General features: G+C 47.1%; 1 protein-coding gene across 1 annotated transcript in view; it reads left to right on the plus strand.

The window, feature by feature from the left end:
* Nucleotides 1-19129, plus strand: part of USH2A (usherin) — a gene marked incomplete at its 5' end in the record, with an annotated part of 419390 nt that overhangs the window by 364417 nt on the left and 35844 nt on the right. Inside the window, 3 exons of the mRNA XM_080650916.1 lie at nt 10163-10390; nt 11672-13179; nt 14497-14818. Of these exons, the coding sequence (XP_080507042.1) occupies nt 10163-10390; nt 11672-13179; nt 14497-14818 (2058 nt within the window). The remainder of the gene's footprint in view (nt 1-10162; nt 10391-11671; nt 13180-14496; nt 14819-19129) is intronic.

Here is a 19129-nt window from a genome sequence, read left to right on the forward strand (position 1 = left end):
GTTGCTGGGCCCTGTCAGACTCAGCCATCAGATGAGTTGTGTAGCATAGACATTCTCCTGATTTTTAAATCTGTTCTTTGGGTCTATAACCTTCACATACAAGTAAATAAACCCTCCTTGAATGTGAGTCTATCCCCTGGCTATGTAACATCATTCATTTCTTCCCGTATAATCTTCCAAAATGTCCCATGTTCTAGGTAAACCAGAATAGGACTTATTCATTACAAAATAGAGACATATTTTCTGGTTACTATACCCAACTCCAAGCCCCAGGAGCTCTTTATAATGTCCCCAATCTTTCTCTAGTTTTGTCATAATTCCATTTTGCCAGTCTGTAACCCCAAACTTAAAACACATCATATATACAATTGTAGGCTTAATCCTCACAAAAGTCCATGAGAAAGATAATATTATTAACCAACTAGAGGCCCAGTACATGAAATTCATGCACAGGTAGGGTCTCTAGTGACTGCGGGCCGGGGGCGCCTCCCTCCCCCCAGCTGCCTGCCGCAGCCACTGGCCCCACCCCCTGGCCAAAGTCCTGGTCGAACTCCTGTTCAAGGGGACAATTTGCATATTAGGCTTTTATTATATAGGGTACTCAGAAATTTGCCTAAGGTCTCTCTCATCTGAATGACAGAGATAAAACTTGAACTCAGGTCTTCTGATTCTCAGTTGTTTGCTTTTTTTTAAAAAAAAAATTGATTTTGAGAGAGAAAGGAAGGGAGAGGGAGAGAAACAAGAGAAACACTGATGTGAGAGCAGAATATTGATTGGCTGCCTCCTGCATGCACCCTCCGGGGGATCTAGCCCACAACTTGGGCATGTGTCCTGACCAGGAATCAAACCAGCATCCTTTTGGTGCACAGGAGGACACCCTACCAACTAAGCCACACCAACAAGGTCATCAGTTGATTGCTTTGTGATTAAAGCATCTGGACTCAAAGGCTTCCCTCATTCCCCAGCCATTAAGTCACAGGGCTTCTCTCACACATAAAAGAGATCATTTTGGGCTAAAACAAGCTGAGAAAAATAATAGAGTGTAGGACAATTTTAATAATGCATTCAAAATGCCAAACTCACAGCACACTTCCTATCCTTGGCGAGAAACTTATTTTTTTTCCAGTTTTGTCCAAATGTCTAATAGAAATGATTATGCAGAATTGAAAACAGTCTTTGATTTGCCTAAATGAAAATAAGAACCACAACTTTGTTCTGACTCTCAGAACAAATGAAAGGTGTTTTTATTTTTAATTAAGTATGCTTAGCGTAAGAACATTGTCTCTTAAGGTGTAATGACTAAACAACCGCCATCATTTCCTTTTGTTTATTCATTTAGAATGCAAATAAAAGCAGATAATCAATAGATCATAATCTAAAACTAGAGGATTTACAAGTTAATAAGCCTGAGTCAATAAATATTCCATAGCGAAGCCCTCACTGCTGAACCCGACATAATTTGCTTTGCACTAAGCTGGTTGACTTAATGCTTCAATTTAATTCTAATATTAACTAAAAAATCCAAAGAAAAGGGGAAATTTTAAATCCTGTTCTATTAAAATGTTTTTGAAGCAACAACTCAGTATCGTATCACAACTGCTGTGCATGCCACCAACATCGACATCTACCCACACCGCCTGGGTTCTGATTGGTCGTTAACCCCTTTGGAGCCTGATCCAAGTGCATGGCGGGAGCTTTTCAGGGGTCTTTCTCGTTCAGTGCGTGTTCAATTATGATAGTATTCTAACATCATATACTGAGTTTGCTATCTAGCGCATTTATTTTCTCAAAACACAATATTAATCATCTGTTACAGATTTAATTAAAAGCAGTAACAGAAAATTTCTCTGGTAGAACTCTCTGGTCTCTTTAAAATAGGGGGCTGATTTGGGCCTTTGTTTTATTTTGAAGCTGAGCAATCTATTATTGAACACATTGGTTAATTTTTTTCTATTTTTCTAGAATTTTCCATTCTATGTTTTTACATTTATTTTCATAAAAGTGTTTACTATTTCCTGCTTCCAACGGTACATTGCATTCGGTCCAGGGCCCTGTCTACACTCTTTCCTAGACTCCCTAAGACACTTCTCAGGCTTTTTGTACTCTCTCTCCTTAGACGCACTCCGCACTCTCTTCTTCAGCCCACTCCTGTATTTTAAATCCTGTCCGACTTCACTGACAGCCCAGTGTTTGTTGAGCGCTCCCTCAGTACCAGGCACGATTAGAGACACTTGGGATACAGCCGAGAATGAAACAGACCCAGGTCCCCTCCCTTCCCAGGGGAACTGACATTCTAATAGAGCTAGACAATCCATAATCATCATGATAACCAAATTGGGTCTATCATCTGTTGGAAATGACGGGTGAGCACTTTAGAGCAAGGTAAAGGAGTGTCCTCAAATAGGAGGAGGAAGAGGAGAGCGGGCAGTTGCAGTTAAATAGGAATCAGTGAGGAGATGAGCTCAAGTTACCTTTGCAGACTTGTGGCTAACGTGAGTCACAGGGACCAGTAAGCCAGTCAGAGAAAGCTAAGTATCACATGGTCTCACTCATAGGTGGACTCTAGGGAACAAAATAAACTGATGAACAAACTAGATCCAAAGCCATAGACGCATGGAACAGACTGTGGAACCTCAAAGAGAAGACAGGGTGAGGGAGAGGTGTGTGTGTGGGGGGGTGGGGGGTGGGGGAGAGATTAACAGGGGAATTTATATGCATATATGCATAGCCCATGGACACAGATAATAGTATGGTGAAGGCTCGGGAGGGACGAGGGCAGGGTGGAGGGGATCAGTGGGAAAACAACCACAAAACCACAAAGGGACATATGTAATACTTTCAACAATAAAGACAAATTTTTTAAAAATTTAAAGAGTGAGTTAAAGGGAGAAGAAACAGCCAGCCCAGGGCCCTCGGTAAAGATGTTTAACCAAGGACTGCGTAACTAGAAGACTGAGAGCGGAGTGAGATCCGTTAAATGGAGTTCAGTGCAGCTTCCCAAGTGCTGGCATTAAATACATGGCCAGAGAGGGCCTGCCGGGCCTCAGGGTTTGTGCATGCTTCATTTTACTGGCGTGGAAGTCCCGCTTGTTCGTATTCAGTGTGACTGGTCGCCACTTTCCCATTTAATTATCACAAACTTATTTTTTTTCTTCTCCGTTGAAAAATGGGTTATTTTGAAGCCATCCTTTTTTTTATTTTTTAACCCAGTGTTTTTACTGTAGCGGAGGCATCATCATTCATTTTACAAGGACTCGAGCTTTTGCTTTATAGATTAAATTGATACAGCCCATTAGTCTATAAAGAAAATGCCTGTGAATTATCTTCTTTTTGCATTGACCCTCCCCCATCATATAATCACTAATGTTATCCAATGAAAGAAAAAAATAACTCCCCTTTTCACATACCATTCTTCTTTTATGAATGCAGGTGTTTGTGGGGGTAAAGTGCACACAGAACTCACATGTGAATACTCCATACCGGACATCTGAAGTTGGAAATTTACAAATGTTAGGAGAACTGGCCTCTGACTAGTCAACTGTCATTACTCAAAGGGAGGGTGTGCTTTTATGTTTTCTTGAAATGTTTTCAGTGAAGCCCCGAAACAGGAGTTAGAACCCTGAGCTGGGAATGCTTTCTTACCGTGTGTGCCTTTTGAATTATCTTCATTCTGTTTCTCCAATGGTATCCCTGACCTTTCCCAGCTGCCTGGTAGCTGTTGGGTGGGCAGGAGGGACTATGGCAAGGGCCTTGATGACTCCACGCACACATGTCCCATGACCAGGAAAAAACATGGTCCAGGTACATGAGATTGTGATAGCGGGTCAGGATGGAGGACGTGTAATTGGCTTAAATTCAGTTTAGTTGTCATAATCCCCACCTCGACTGGTTTCAAAAGACAAACACTTGTGTCTAAAGAGTAATTACTAATTTTGAAATCGAGCAAACATTCAGCAAAAATGTTTTAAATCTAAGTATAGACTCTTCTACCTTCTATATATGGCAGTCTATACTTATTGGCTGAATAACAAACGAATGAATGAATGAATGAATTGTTGGCAGATTTTTTGTTTTACCAGTCACTGGCCAAGACCTATACCACCATAGGGCAAAATTGTGAAGTTCTTCCATTATTCCTTCAAATTGCATTGTAGAGCTCTTTATACATAATTCTTAAAATTATCGCCTAACGTTACTGCTTTTTAACAAATGTAGTCCAGAAACTGGAGGGTAAAATGCGCAGCCCTGTCCCATCTCTTTCCAGCCTTGACCCCCACTCTTCCTCTGCGCCCACACACGTCAGCTCCATTCAGCTCCCCGCTCTTTCTTCTCTTCTTCCTTCCAATCCCTCACATATTTTTATCCACTCAAACGCTACATCTTCCCAATCAGATGCCACCTCCCAATGAAGTTGTCGCCTGCCTCTCCCTTCCCCATAAGAAGTAGCCCCTCCTTATTTCCCAGCTCCGTTGGTTATAGCACTTACCACGCTGCAGATTGTGTGTATCTGTATTCATAGGCTGGCATTTGTGACTGTAGATTATAAAGTCCTAAAAGTCAGGAGCCTGGTACCCATCCTATATCTATCACAGCAACGTTCCAGAATGTTGCACAAGCCAGATGCTCAAACCTGTTTAAGCTATTCAGTGCAGCTGTTGACCAACGATCCTGCGTGTTTCACTGACCATCTTGTCAGCCGCCCTGCCACCCAGCAATGCCACCTAGCATGAACACAGTGTTTATGCACCTATGACCATAAACCATGAACCTAAAGGGTATTTTTTTCTGTCTTTCTTGTGAGCTGTTCTTTGATTCTGGAACAACTCTGCATGTGTGTGTGCCATCAAAAAATGTGTCTTTGTCCCACCAGCCAGGAGGTATGTGGGCAGAGATGACCATGGTAAAATCAGTGTGCATGTGACATCAATGCATGCCTCCTGGTTCTGTTAACATTTTGCAGACTTGGAGGTCTCATACATAGGTAACCATAGGTAAGAGTTCAAGGTTGATATTTGGCTTTGAGTAATAAGGAGATCACTTCCCTATCAAGACGAATTTCATTTTTACAAACTAAGAAAAAATGATACACAAATGTTGACCAACCCTTGGAGAACTCAAGCATTAACTTTATGACTAGAAAGACAGATACCCTATAACACCCAGGCCTCGGATTATCTTGCGTTCAGGAATCATAGAAGTATTTTCTGTGGATTTGTCAGGAGGAAGATGTATATAAGTCATCCAGGGCATTAGACATACTCTGCCCGGGCATGATGTGTGGGTATTGGTAAATGAGATCTCTCCCTACTTCTCATGCTTGGTTTTTCATGTAAACCGGAAACCCGTCCACAACCATTCTTCCATTTTATAATGACAAGGTAAACTATGACTTAGGATAAAACCAAGCGGTTCCACTAAAGTGAACAGAAATTAATACGTTTAACTTGAGATTCCTTTCAAGTATCTCCTTGTGCAAAAACGAGGACATTGGCATTCACTGTGATTAAGGAGGGGAAGGATTTAAGAGCCAATAGTCTGTCATTTTAAAATGAAAAGGGCCAAAGACAGAAGAAACCCCATCAAGCTGACGATCAGTGAAGTTGCTGGTGACCAGGAAGGTGAACCCTTCACATGGGCAGCAAGCACACGGGATACTCTGCGGATGGCACATCGGAGCCCGTGCATCACTGTTTGGGCTCGGGGTGGGAGAGGAGCAGGTGGAAAGACGCCGGGGGCCACGGTAAGCGGGCTCGGCGAACATGCACCACAAAGACCAGAGGGAGCGCGCTGCAAACTGCTGGCTCATCAGGTCGATAGCCTCAGAGATGACTAAGTTAAGTTGCTTTATGCAGTTTAAACATTTGTGCAGGAAGTCTCCCCACGCAGCCTTTTATTGACAGCTACGGATCAATGGTAATTTTTGATCATTTTCAACCTACATAAACCTATTGACCCCGTGGACACCTTGGGGGCACTTCAAGTCGTCAAAAATAATCAGAGGAGGAGGCGTAAAATTGTCAGCCTGCGGAAGGCGCCCAGTGGAGAGGTTCAGATGTGGTTCTGATTGCCAGCAGAGCCGCGCCTGGCAGCGTGGTCCAGGGCGTCCTGTCTGTGTGTCTTAGGAAAGGATGATCCCATTTGTCTCCAGATCCTGACCCTTACGCATATGAGTTGAAAAGGGGAAAAAGGGGGCTGCATCTCATTGGAAATATTAGGTTGTGGAGAAAGGATTATTTCTACGTTCCTTGGTTGAGTCATTCTTTTCATCTGCTGCCTAACAGAATGAGGTAATACACGTCTAGAATAAAAAATATGAATATTGTGTAATGTGGACATAGAGAGGAAAAGAGGAAAGGGAAGCCCCCCGGTCAGGGATAACATGGAGGTGGGGGAGGGAGAGACAGACGGCGGTAAGGAGGAAGGAAGGACGGATGAAAGAGATCTGTATCTACCGAAAGCATCCATCAGTAGGATGGAAGCGTGAGGGAGAAGAGCGAGCAAAATGATGCCAAAGAAGAACGCATATTAAATCAGGACAGTCTCTATGTGGGAAGAAAGAACGGCCGGAACAGAAGAGAGAAAAGCCCTGGCCAGTCTTGCTCAGTGGTTAGAACGTCGGCCTGAGGACCGAAAGGTCTGGGTTTAGATTCCCAGTCAAAGGCATGGACCTGGGTTGCAGGCCTGATCTGGCCCAGGTCAGGGCATGTGCAGGAGGCAATTGATCCTTGTCTCTCTCTCCTCCTCTCCTCCTCCTCCCTCGCTTCCACTCTCTAAAAATCAAAGGGAAAAATATCCTCAGGTGAGGATTAACAACAAAGTAAATACATAAAGAAGAGAGAAAAGCAGTCAAATGATTTTAATGATGACTTCGGCAGGTCAGTGGTACAGACTGCTGCGTTTCCCAAGGAAGGAATTAAATCCAAAACATTAAAGATTGGCAGTGCTGCCGAAACCGGTTTGGCTCAGTGGATAGAGCGTCGGCCTGCGGACTGAAAGGTCCCAGGTTCGATTCCGGTCAAGGGCACGTACCTTGGTTGCGGGCACATCCCCAGTGGGGGGTGTGCAGGAGGCAGCTGATCGATGTTTCTAGCTCTCTATCCCTCTCCTCTCTCTTCCTCTCTGTAAAAAATTAATAAAATATATTAAAAAAAAAAAAGAAGTGCCAAATTGTCAAATTGTCTTTCAATGTGGCTATACCATTTAAAAAAAAAAAAAAAAAAAGATTGGCAGTGCTCAGGCAAGTTTCTCGAATGTAAGAAACATGACACATAACTGAACAAACAAAACACAGCCCCATCCACAGAGTGAACTGTGCCCAGACTTTCCAGCAGGGATCTCAGATGGGGAACTTAGATGTTAGAAATCTTCTCAAGGAGAAAACAACATAAATTACTTCCTAAAATGGGAAATTTATGACAATAAACTGGTAAGGGTGGTTTTGCTATTTTAAACTTTTTATTTTCATCTGGCCTTTGCTAAACATTGACAGAAAGCAAGGCTATTTTTGAGATTTATTCAAGGGGTGTGTGTGTGTGTATGTGTGTGTGTGTGTATTGCTCTTCAGAAATAACACATTAACTTCATATGGGAACTTGTCCTCAGTCTAAATTTATGATAGCAAAATTCTCCTTTCCATTTCCAAAGTGTGGTCGTTTTTCCTTTATTTTTTTAAAGAAGTGACCAAATTAAGCAGAACAGCCGTTGTGACCACCTTTTGTAGGAGCAAATCTCGCCATGTGTCTGCACCAGGCGGGCACGAACTTCAACTTGAGGTCTGCAGGCATAATTTCTACCTCGGACGAGGCAGGTTTGGAGGGCAGGGCATGCCGAATACTCCTGCTCTCGAGGATCTGAGGGTACACCATGCGCGTTAAAGGAGTGTGTAAGGAAACCAGTTGTGCTGTTCCTGCCGTGGTTGCCTGGTGTGTGGCTGACGCTGGGTGTTGATGATCACCAAGTACTCGTGCTACCAGAAGTGTTTGCGAGTATTGCCATCTAGGGGCCGGATGGGACTCTCGGCTCAGAAATAACATGTAATTGAGCAGGTGCTGCTATTGACCATATACATATGGTTTGGGGTTTTTTTGCTAAATAACCCACACGCTTTTCATGCTTCTGATGACAAAAGCTCTCTCTGAACGTCCCCCGACAGGCTACCTGTATTATAGGTAATCTGTGAGGTGATTACTATTTGCTTTGGAGCTAATGCTTCTTCTGGCCCCGAGTCCTGGATATTCTGAACAAAGAAGTTTCCTTTTCTGCATTATTAATCTTGCCCGTGTTTGCCCTATTTCCACCAAAAAAGAAATCGTTTATCAGAAAAGAGTGTTTTGTAACCAGGACTTGTAGCATCCTCAGATTTAATATTCATTATGGCCATTGCAGCCCTGCGCGATATTTATCTAAAAGACCAATCTGATGTTGTGGAGAAATCAGTTTTAAATATTTATGGGCCGAACTTTTAATATTTTAAAAAAGAGAAATTAGTATTTCTGGAAAATTTGTTTCAGAGTCTGGTCGCTTAGCAAATGTTTAAATATTAAAAGATTTCAGGAGGTTAGCATGTAAATATCATAATGGCACTTATGGAAATAGGAAAATTGACTTAACTAGTTTTTAATAAGGAAAGGAAATTATATTCTCTCTGCTTGTGAAGAAACATTAGCACAGTTGGAACTTGTAACCAAGAATGTGAGGACATGGTGTCAAAGATTATTTCAATGGTATATTGTGGTTTTGTCTACCAGTGTGTATTTTTGGAAAGATGATTCCATTTGATTGCGCCACCTTGTTTTAGATTTTAATCATAATGATATTTGGATGCCTCCCCGTGAGAGAGAATTCCCATACACATAACTTTGTCTGATGCCTTCTGGTACCTGATCTCAGAAATAGCTTCCTCTTCTCCAGCTCACCGCCCCCTTGCCATACCCACCAAGAGGACAATTGTCGCATTTAAACATCCAGTAGACCAAGGTGACCTCACACCACGAAGTATAAACATCCTATTAAGCCAGTCAGAGCTTCCTCGGGGTACTCACATCCAATGGATGTGTTACAGGACAGGAAGTATATATTTGTGTGTGTGCGCGTGTGTGTATGTGTGTACACACATTACTGGTCCACTTGTAGACATAATTCCTATCTGTAAACACACATATCTATCCAGCCCAGATGCAGAAAAAGCATTCTGGGCTCTTTCAAAACATTAAGATTCTAAGCTCCAGTTAAGTTATGCAAAATATGTTAAATATTGCTCTCCAAGCAGAAACAGAACACACAAAAACTCCTTCTTGCATTCTTTCATTTTATTTTAAATCAACAAAGTCCAAATTCTCAAAGCCTAGCTTACAGTTACTTGGGGTCCATTTCATAGTTTCGGTTATGCCATTGTTAACAAATGCCAATATTTTCACATTTGCATTAATGGTAGACTTCTGTACGGGTCTGTGCATTTAATAGTCCAGTTGGCTTGTTGTCTTCTTGGGTTGCTTTGTTGTAAGATATAAATACCCACCAAAAGGATGAGAGAAGGAATGGGGAGGTGGGCAGTCTTAGGTATAAACAAGCAGCAGGGGAGTTGGTGAGAGAGGATTAGGTGGTTCAGGTTAAGTCTCCACACATTGCATTGTGAGCTGGTGATCTCTAAGGCATCACAGAATTTTTTCTTTAGATTCTGTATCACATCCCATGGGTTGCAAGCTCTGAAAAGGCAAGGATCCTCTCTCACCCACACTTCGAATGTGTCTGAAATCACACAACCAGGGTATCAAGAACAAGATAAAAACCTGGCTGGTATGGCTCAGTGGTTAAGCACCAACCCAGGAACCAAGAGGTCACAGGTTGGATTCCCGGTCAGAGCACATGCCCGGGGTTGTGGGCTCAATCCCCAGAAGGGGCCGAGCAGGAGGCAGCCGATCAGTGTTTTTTCTCTCTCATCGATGTTTCTGTCTCTCTCTCCCTCTCCATTTCCCTCTCTCTAGTATCAATAAAAATATACTAAAAAAAAAAAAATAAGAAAAAAAACATCCCATTGTTTTCTTAATAATTCAAACCTCTGCTGTGATATTTGTGCCGCCATCACCAATGTGTCTCATTGAAAGACCTCCCAGCTGTCCTTGGTCGTTCGTAAGAGCAAACCAGCCTGTCCGTTTTCCTACAGGGAACAAGCCATCAGGCGCACCTGTTTGGGTTAGAGCCCTTCACAACGTATCACATTGGTGTCGTGGCCGCCAACGAGGCAGGAGAGGTGGCCAGCCCCTGGACCGTGATCCGGACCCCGGAATCTTCCCCGAGTGGGCTGAGCAACTTCACGGTGGAGCAGAGGGAGGGCGGCCGGGCCTTGCTGCTGCGGTGGTCGGAGCCCTTGCGGGCCAACGGCGTGATTAAGGTAACACCCCGAAGATGGAACCAGCCTTCAGGCTAAGCTGCTTCCCATTTCCACAAAGAGCAGTGGGTACTGTGGGATGAAAACTTGCTCTGTGCTTGTATGAGGAGTGTGCAGAGGGGTTCCCCCAGAACCAAAACAGAAGTCTTCTCTCCCACGGACAGGCAGCTCTTGCCTGGCCTGTGAGAGGGTTCAGTGGCTGTTCCCAGCTTCTCGTCATCCAAGGTGGTATCTGTATTTATGTATGTGTGTATACGTGTGTGTGCCTGCACACGCAATCACACGCACACAGCCCTGGCGCCCCGGCACGAATGCTGAAGCCCTGTAATTCCATTTCCCAGGAAATGTCATGGGAGATGGACAATGTGGCTGGGACCTACTTAACCTACTCAGGGTGAGGCCAGGGCACTTAGTACACTTGAAAGAGGGAATTTGAATGCTATTCCCTCCTTTTAAAAAAAAAAAAATATATATATATATATATATATATATATATATATATATATATATATATATATATATTATTGATTTCAGAGAGGAAGGGAAAGGGAGAGGGAGAGAGAGAGAGAGAGAAACATCCATGATGAGAGAGAATCCTTGATCAGCTGCCCCCTGCACGCCCCTATTGGGGATGGAGCCAGCACCCCAGGCATGTGCCCTGACTGGGAATTGAACCGTGACCTCCTGGTTCCTAGGTTGGCGCTCAACCACTGAGCCATGCCGGCTGGGCTATTCCCTACTTTTTAAAAAATACAACTAGGAGGAAACCCCACAAGCACTCTTTTAAGTCAAAGAATCATGTTCAGCAGTCCTTAGCTTGTAGATGTACGCTTATCTAATATCTAACCTTTAAAAAAAGCAAAGAGCCAAAACCGGTTTGGCTCAGTGGATAGAGCGTCAGCCTGCGGACTGAAAGGTCCCAGGTTCGATTCCGGTCAAGGGCATGTACCTTGGTTGCGGGCACATCCCCAGTAGGAGGTGTGCAGGAGGCAACTGATCGATGTTTCTCTCTCATCGATCTTTCTAGCTCTCTATCCCTCTCCCTTCCTCTCTGTAAAAATCAATAAAATATATATATAAAAAAAAAAAAAGCAAAGAAAAACATTGCTTCTCTTCCTACGGACTTTACATCATATGCCCAAAGTTAGTGTGGGACCATTCTTTCGGGGTGAGGGTCATCACGACGAGGACTAGCAGCGGGGAAAGGTTAAAGGGACCAGGTGGCCACTCCAAGACATCCAGTGCCACCTCCCCCTCCTCCCTTTGCCTCTCTTCTCGCTGCAGACCTACAACGTCTTCAGCGACGGCAGCATGGAGTACGCCGGCCTGAGTCGCCAGTTTCTCTTCCGCCGCCTGCACCCGTCCACTGTGTACACGCTGAGCCTGCAGGCCTGCACCCGGGCCGGCTGCGCCCTGTCCGCGCCCCAGTCTGTGCGCACGGACGAGGCCCCTCCCCGCTCCCAGGCGCCTCCCGCGGTCCGGTCCGTGGGCCCCACCCGCGTGGAGCTCACCTGGTCCGAGCCCGTCCACCCCAACGGGAGGATAGCCCGCTACGAAGTGATCCGCAGGTGCTTCGAGGGGAGCGCGTGGGGGAATCGGACGGAGGAGGAAACGGTCTGCCCGGACTACAAGGCGGACAGGGGTGTGTTTGTGTGCAACGACACCGGCCTGCCGCCGTGGACGCCGTGTGAGTACAAAGTCCACGCGTGGAATTCGGCGGGCCACGCCTGCAGCCCGTGGACCGCGGTGAGGACCCGGCCGGCGCCCCCGGAAGGGCTCTCTCCGCCTGAGATCACCGTTGTGTCTAGGGGTCCCCCAACACTGCTCATCGCCTGGCTCCCTCCAGAACAGCCTAACGGCGCCATCCAGTCCTACCGGCTCCACAGGAGCGGGGCGCCCCGTCCTTTCCGCTTCGACGCCATGACCTTCCATTACACGGATGCAGAGCTGCTCCCCTTCCGCACCTACAGCTACGCGGTCACCGCCTGCACCAGCGGGGGCTGCCGCTCCAGCGAGCCCGCCCACACCACCACCCCCGAGGCTGCTCCCGCGGGGGTGCGCCCCCCAGGCCTCCGGGCCATCGGTGCCACGCAGATCCACGCGTCCTGGTCGCCGCCATCAGCGCAGAATGGCGAGATCACCAAGTACTTGCTCAGAAGTGAGGGGCAGGAGCACCCGGCTGGGCGGGGGCTGTCCCTGCTGCTCGCCCACCTGCAGCCTCACACGCGGTACAGCTTCTGCCTCGTCGCCTGCACACGCGGCGGCTGCACAGCTAGCGCGCCCGCCTGGGCCCGGACCATGGAGGCCCCGCCCCAGGACATGGACCCTCCAGAACTGCAAGTCACGGGCTCGGAATCCATAGAAATCAGCTGGACGCCCCCCAGACACCCCAACGGCCAGGTCCGAAGTTACGAACTTCGGAGGGACGGGACCATCGTGTACACCGGCCCGGAAACGCGCTACCACGACTTCACTGTCACCCCCGGGGTGGAGTACGGCTACACGGTGACGGCCACCAACAGCCAGGGCGGCGCGGTGAGTCCGCTCGTCAAAGACCGGACCAGCCCCTCGGCGCCTTCAGGGATGGGGCCCCCGAAATTACAGGCCCGGGGTCCCCAGGAGATCGCAGTGGCCTGGGACCCTCCCGTGAGGACTAACGGCCAGGTCGTCAACTACACCCTCGTTGTCCGAGGGCTGCTGGGAGGAGAAACCAAGATCGTACACGTCAACGCAAGTCACCCCTCGTTTGGCGCTCGGGCGCTCGCCGTCCACCAGCTGCAGCCGTTCCGCAGGTGGGTCGCTCCCTCTGGGCCTGTGAGCAAGCTCCCGCCCTGTCTGTGGTGTGAGCCCAACATGTGTGACATCCCCGGCCCCATCTGCGTAACCAAAGGGAATGAGGGAGAAGGAAAGATGCTGGAGGGAAAGTTAGGGGTGCCATGAAATCTGTGGGTGTGGGAACCGAGCCCAAAGCTCGCATTTGCAGCCATAGGCACCTACTGCACACAGAGGCCCCTTTTGTTGGAAGGGGGCGGTCCTGTATGTAAAGAGACCTTTGCAAGCAGCAGGAGTCCAGCGACCAGACAAACCGTAATTGATTGGTTGAGTTTAACTGGATGGTGATAAGGTGTCTCCGTGATGGATAATCTGTTGTGTGGCTGGGTTACCTTTGGCCCGGAAGGTCTCCGCGTGCTGCAAGGGAGCCTGTTGTAAAATGTCAGGTATCAGGTGTGGGGGTTTATGACCATGCAGGCTTTCCCTCCACGGTGCTCCTTCAGGGCCTGGGGCTCTCCTGGGGAGTCTGTGAGCCCCCGCTGCAGAGTTAGGGGAGCCCAAGGCTGCTGGAAGCTGGCTCATGTCCCCCAAGCTGCCTTCTCCACCGCTGGGCGCAGGAATTCTGCAGTTGGAAAGGGTTTGCGTGCTGGCGAGAATCGTGAGCGTTTATCCCACGCACTCCTGTTTAGGGAAGGATGCGCCCACCCTTTCCAGACAGGTGAGCTTCTTTGTTTTGGAAAGCCAGGAGGATTTCAGCTATTCTAGAATTTCTGTGGAAATGTGACTTTGTTACTTTTTTTTATTTTAGAGAGAGAGGAAGGGAGAGGGAGTGAGAGATAGAAACGTTGATGAGAAACATAGTCTGCCTCCTGCACGCCCCCTACTGGGGATTGAGCTGATGACCCTTTGGTGCCCGGGAAGATGCTCAACCAACTGAGCCACAGCAGCCAGTCAACTTTGTTACTTTTTAGAACCATCAGCTATCAATAAGAAGAAATATAAACGTACTGGCCTTTTTATCCGAAAACTCTTGGTATTTTTTATTTTATTTTTACTGATTTTTTTTTTAGAGAGGAAGGGAGAGAGAGAAGCATCAATGATGAAAGAGAATCATTGATCAGATGCCTCCTGCACGTGCCCTACTCGGAATTGAGTCTGCAACCCAGGCACGTGTCCTGACCAGGAATCAAACCCGTAACCTCTCGGTTCCCAGGTCGACACTCAACCACTGAGCCACAACTCCTGGGCAACTCTTAGTTTAATAAAGATTCTCCCCCAAAAAAACTCCAAAACTCTATTTTGCCAATAACGGGTAATTTGTGCCTTGTGTCCTGAAGGTATGAAGCACGAATTCAAGCCTGCACCCTGCTGGGATGCGCGTCCAGTGACTGGGCATCCGTACTGACCCCTGAGATGGCCCCTGCGATGCAGCCGCCCCCACACCTGGAGGTGCAGATGGCTCCCGGGGCGTTCCATCCCACCGTATCTCTCTGGTGGGCAGGACCGCTTTGGCCAAATGGACAAGTTTTATACTTTGAGTTGTACAAGAGACAGGTAGCCACTCAGCCTGGGTCGCCGAACCCAGTTCTCACCTATAACGGAAGCGCCAGCTCTTTTATGGATTCCGTACTCCTGCCTTTCACGGAGTATGAGTACCAGGTAAGAAACGTGTATTATCAACCACTCACACGTCCCCAATAGGCGGTGTGTGGGAGGCAGCCAATCCGTGATTCTCTCTCATCATTGATGTTTCTCCCTCTCTCTACCTTCCTCTCTGAAATCAATCAATCAATATATATTTTTAAATAAATTAAAATACAGGTCGTAGGCACACATTGGCACCTGCCTTTGAAAAGTGCTTACATTTTGAAAAGCCGCTTAGAGAAACATGGGGCTCAGGCAGGTTAATAATATCCTGGCTGCAGAGGGGGCCTGGGTGTGAGTCACTCCCTAAGCAGCTGCGGTTCTTACCTGCGGGGCGGGCGCTCAGTAACCCTGCATCATAGTCTCACTCTCCCCACCGGCTCCTGGGGACCTGCCGGGACCCCCTTCCGTTGCATCAGGCTGTCGGTGACTTCATTAGTTTTCCTGAAACTGGCCCGCTTGGACACTAGGGATCTCCAAAGGCTCCAGGTGCCTCGTACCTGGGGGAGGGCGGTGGGGAGCTGAGAAGCGACAGGTCAGCCTGGCGGGGGTGGGGGGTGGGGGGGAACCCGGTGATTCGCTCTCCTGTGACTCTGCCCTGCGGGAGGTGCTGTGGGAGCCCACCCAGGACGGCCAATTTCCCACAGACCCACCCGCCCCCAAAGGGCGCCCTGTGCAGGAGAGGATGGAGGGGAGGGTCGAAGGGGACGGGGATCCCACTGTTCCTGCCCCTCAGCGAGGCAGGCCAGGCCCTCTCCCGGCCGCTGCTCTTCTCAGGAAGACAGTGAGTGCGCACCTGCCCTGCCGGCGACCCCTCCGTCCTCATGGGCTGTTGCTGCATTTCTGTGATGAGCAACTTGCTTCAAAGCAGCAGCTTGTTCTCCGAGGCTGTCCCCCCCCAACCCCCCCGCCCCGTCCCCCTCCAGCGCGCTCTCTGTGTCCCATTTAGGGACAACTTACTGAGCCTGGTCTTTGTTTGGCTTTGGACACGCGTGTAATGAGGCGTCAACCTCAGGAACGTATCTCCGGCCAGCATGGAGGCTTTTGTCCGGTTAGCTTCTCCCGCAAGAACGACGCTGCGCCTGCCCCCAACTCGCACGGCTGCGGGTGTAAACGATTTACTGATGTTGTCTGACACGAGGCAGCGTGTTTGTCCTGAGGGTTCAGAGCCTCCGTGCTCCCTGGACTGAAGGCCGGACGTTTCCATGAGTAGAAATCTGAAATCTGCCCCTGGGCCAGGGACCACGGCATTGTTTTGCCATCACGCCCGTCATTCCAACAGGAGGTCATTTCTTCTTAGTGCGTGTGAGCTCCCTGGTTCACACGTGTGAGCGCCTCTTCGCTCTTCTCCTGCCTCGCCTCGCGTCTCTTAGGGCCGTGGTCGGCAAACTGCGGCTCACGAGCCACATGCGGCTCTTTGGCCCCTTGAGTGTGGCTCTTCCACAAAATACCACGGCCTGGGCGAGTCTATTTTGAAGAAGTGGCGTTAGAAGAAGTTTAAGTTTAAAAAATCTGGCTCTCCAAAGAAATGTCAGTTGTTGTACTGTTGGCATTTGGCTCTGTGGGCTAACGAGTTTGCCGACCACTGCCCTAGGGCTCTGCTCCTAAGCCCCGATTGCCTGCGCTCCTTCTGTTGCCGTAAGGAGAGTTGCACTTGCTGGTAATTACTGGGGCTAAAGGTACATTTCCATTCAGTTCACAGTGAATGTCTAGGTCTGTATGAAGCAATCATATCTACAGGTGGAAACAAAAGTGTTCATGCATTTTTGTAAATCTGATGCCTTCAATTGAGATCTTTAAGAAATGGCTGAGGCTCTTTCTTGTAAATTGATTTATCTATCTGTCGATGGGTCTGATCATTACCAAGATGCCTGTCAGTGTCTGGGAAGCTACACGGTTCTCTCCTTGATGCCCATATCTGTAATGGAAACTGAAAATATTTTTTTTTTCTTTGAAGAGCCATTGAATTGCTCCAAGGTTTGCTTCTGCTCATACTTTTGGATGTTTGGAAAAGTTTTAATGAGTAAGGCAAAGTAGAGAATGCCATCCAGTCAGCAAATTTTGATGTAGAAACAAAATTTCTGAAAAGCCAGGCTTCCGTTTATCCTAATCCTTGAAGTTCTAGAATGAAGGAGCCCCCCGAGGAAGGTACACAGAGAGAAGCAGGCTGAACCCAGAATGATGTGAGGGGTTTGCTGTTGTTGATTCATAGCAGCCAGAGTCACAGAATTGCTATTTAGTCCCACTCTCTCTTCCAACACTCTACCAACAAATCCTATCTAATAAAAGAGTAATATGCAAATTAACCATCACTCTCGCTACACCCACCAGCCACGCCCACCAGCCAATCAGGAGCAAGTATGCAAATTAACCCAACCAAGATGGCGGTTAATTTGCATATCCAGGAGTAGAGCGAAGACTGAAGACAGTGTAGAAGGAAGCCAAGCGTTGCAGAAGGGAGCGAAGCTGCAGAGAAGCAAGCAAGTGGGCCGGCAGAGAAGGGAGGGAAGCAGGTGGGATTGGGGATTAGGGAGGGAAGCAGGCGGGGCTGCAGAGAAGGGAGGGAAGCAGGCAGGGCAGGGAAGAAGGGAGGGAAGCAGATACCACAGGAAGCCCTATTGCAGGAATCTTCCTGCAACAGGCCTCTAGTAATATATAATAACCAGTTTTACCTGTCTAGTGCTTGCTATGTGCTGTGAACTCTGTTAGACTTTTACATGTATGTACTCATGACAACCATTTGAGATAGGGTTATTACCAATAGTGCACCTTAGAAATCAGAAGACTCAAGAGGTGAGTTAACACGCCGAAGGAGACAGTGGGTGAGCAGAAGAGCTCGGATTTGAACCTTGAGATCCAGGTTCCAAAGACTGTTCGCTTAAATTCACTCCACAGTAGCTCCAAATTGCATTTGCATACAACTCTGGGGCTTTTAAGAGTCTTCATAAAATGTTTATAAGTGTACTTATTTACCACCCAATTCTTCATAAATGTATAGAAAATGTATTGCGTGTAAATCTGAGCATAGTCCTGTGAGGTAGGTAGCCAGTTAAATAGGTAGCTACATAGAGCTTTTCAGCAAGTTACCCCTCGACTGTAGCCCACCCGCAGGACTGCTTATGAAATAAAACAATCTTGCAGTCATGTCGTTTCAGACTTCCTGCCTTCCTGTTAGCCATGAGTCCCTCTGACCACAATTGTGCCAAAGCCCTGTTTGGCATTTTGCCCCTCGAACATATTCAAAAGCCAAGACCAGCTCCCCTTTCAAAAGGCACGGGCACGAGTGCCCTGGGAAGATGTACTCCAAGGTTGCAGATGAATTGATATGATTCCGTTGATTGGATCTTCTTATTTATGAGGCATAATTTATGAGCGCTGGAGAGCAAACTGCAGTGAGTGATGACTAACCGCAGCCCAAGTCATAAATCAGGAGCAGTGAAAGAAATGGGGATTTTGATCGAATCTATTGAATTAGCTGTTGGCCTTCGCCAATACAGGTATTGGAAAGACCTTTTTAATATCTATTTGTGTCCCTCCTGGGAATGTGATAACAGTCTCGTTACATGCCCCCAGGAAACAAATAATTTAATAGTTTGCCTGTTAACATGCAGCCTATTTACTCGAGTTATTAATTATGGGCATGGCTGTTCATGTAGGATTTTTATGTATTTTGGATGTGAATTGTCAGGAAAATTTATTTCCCTGCTCCAGTTTTTCTAAACAATGACGTTGCCTCCTACTGCTTCTTGATATTCCTATGTCCTTGGTGGTGTCCAAATGCATTTTATTTTATCAAAAATTGTCATATTGCAGAAGGAAGCATGTTAGGGAGTATTCCAAAGTTTCAAAAACCTCAGACATTTCTCTCTAGCTCAAGCCTCTGAGAGTAACTTATAATTCAACTCACAATAAGCAGCAAAATCGCAAATTGCTCAGAGGGCAAGGCAGCTGCTGTCACTACGTCAGGAGTCAACAGATGAGAGGGCTTTTCTGTGACAGATCGATCGCTGATTGAATTTGGTTATTCCTATGTTCCATTTTTTATGAAAAATGATAGCAAATTGTGTATCCAAGAGACCTTCGCTGGATCCAGGAAGTGTAGAGAGCAGATGCTGACACGTTAAGTAATTAAAAATTTTAAGGCAAAATGCAATTAATTGGTCCTTAGGGGAGGGAAGAGTCAATAAAAAAAAATTTTAATGGACAATAGCATAAAGATGGTAATCACCGCTAGTTAGATGTTTCAAAATTTAGATCAAAAATAGAAATATGAACAGAAATGAGTCTAATAGTTGACTAGTCAGTTACAGAATTTGTGGTTCGGTT

Source organism: Plecotus auritus, assembly GCF_963455305.1.
Source record: "Plecotus auritus genome assembly, chromosome: 14".
Taxonomy (NCBI): Eukaryota; Metazoa; Chordata; class Mammalia; order Chiroptera; family Vespertilionidae; genus Plecotus; species Plecotus auritus.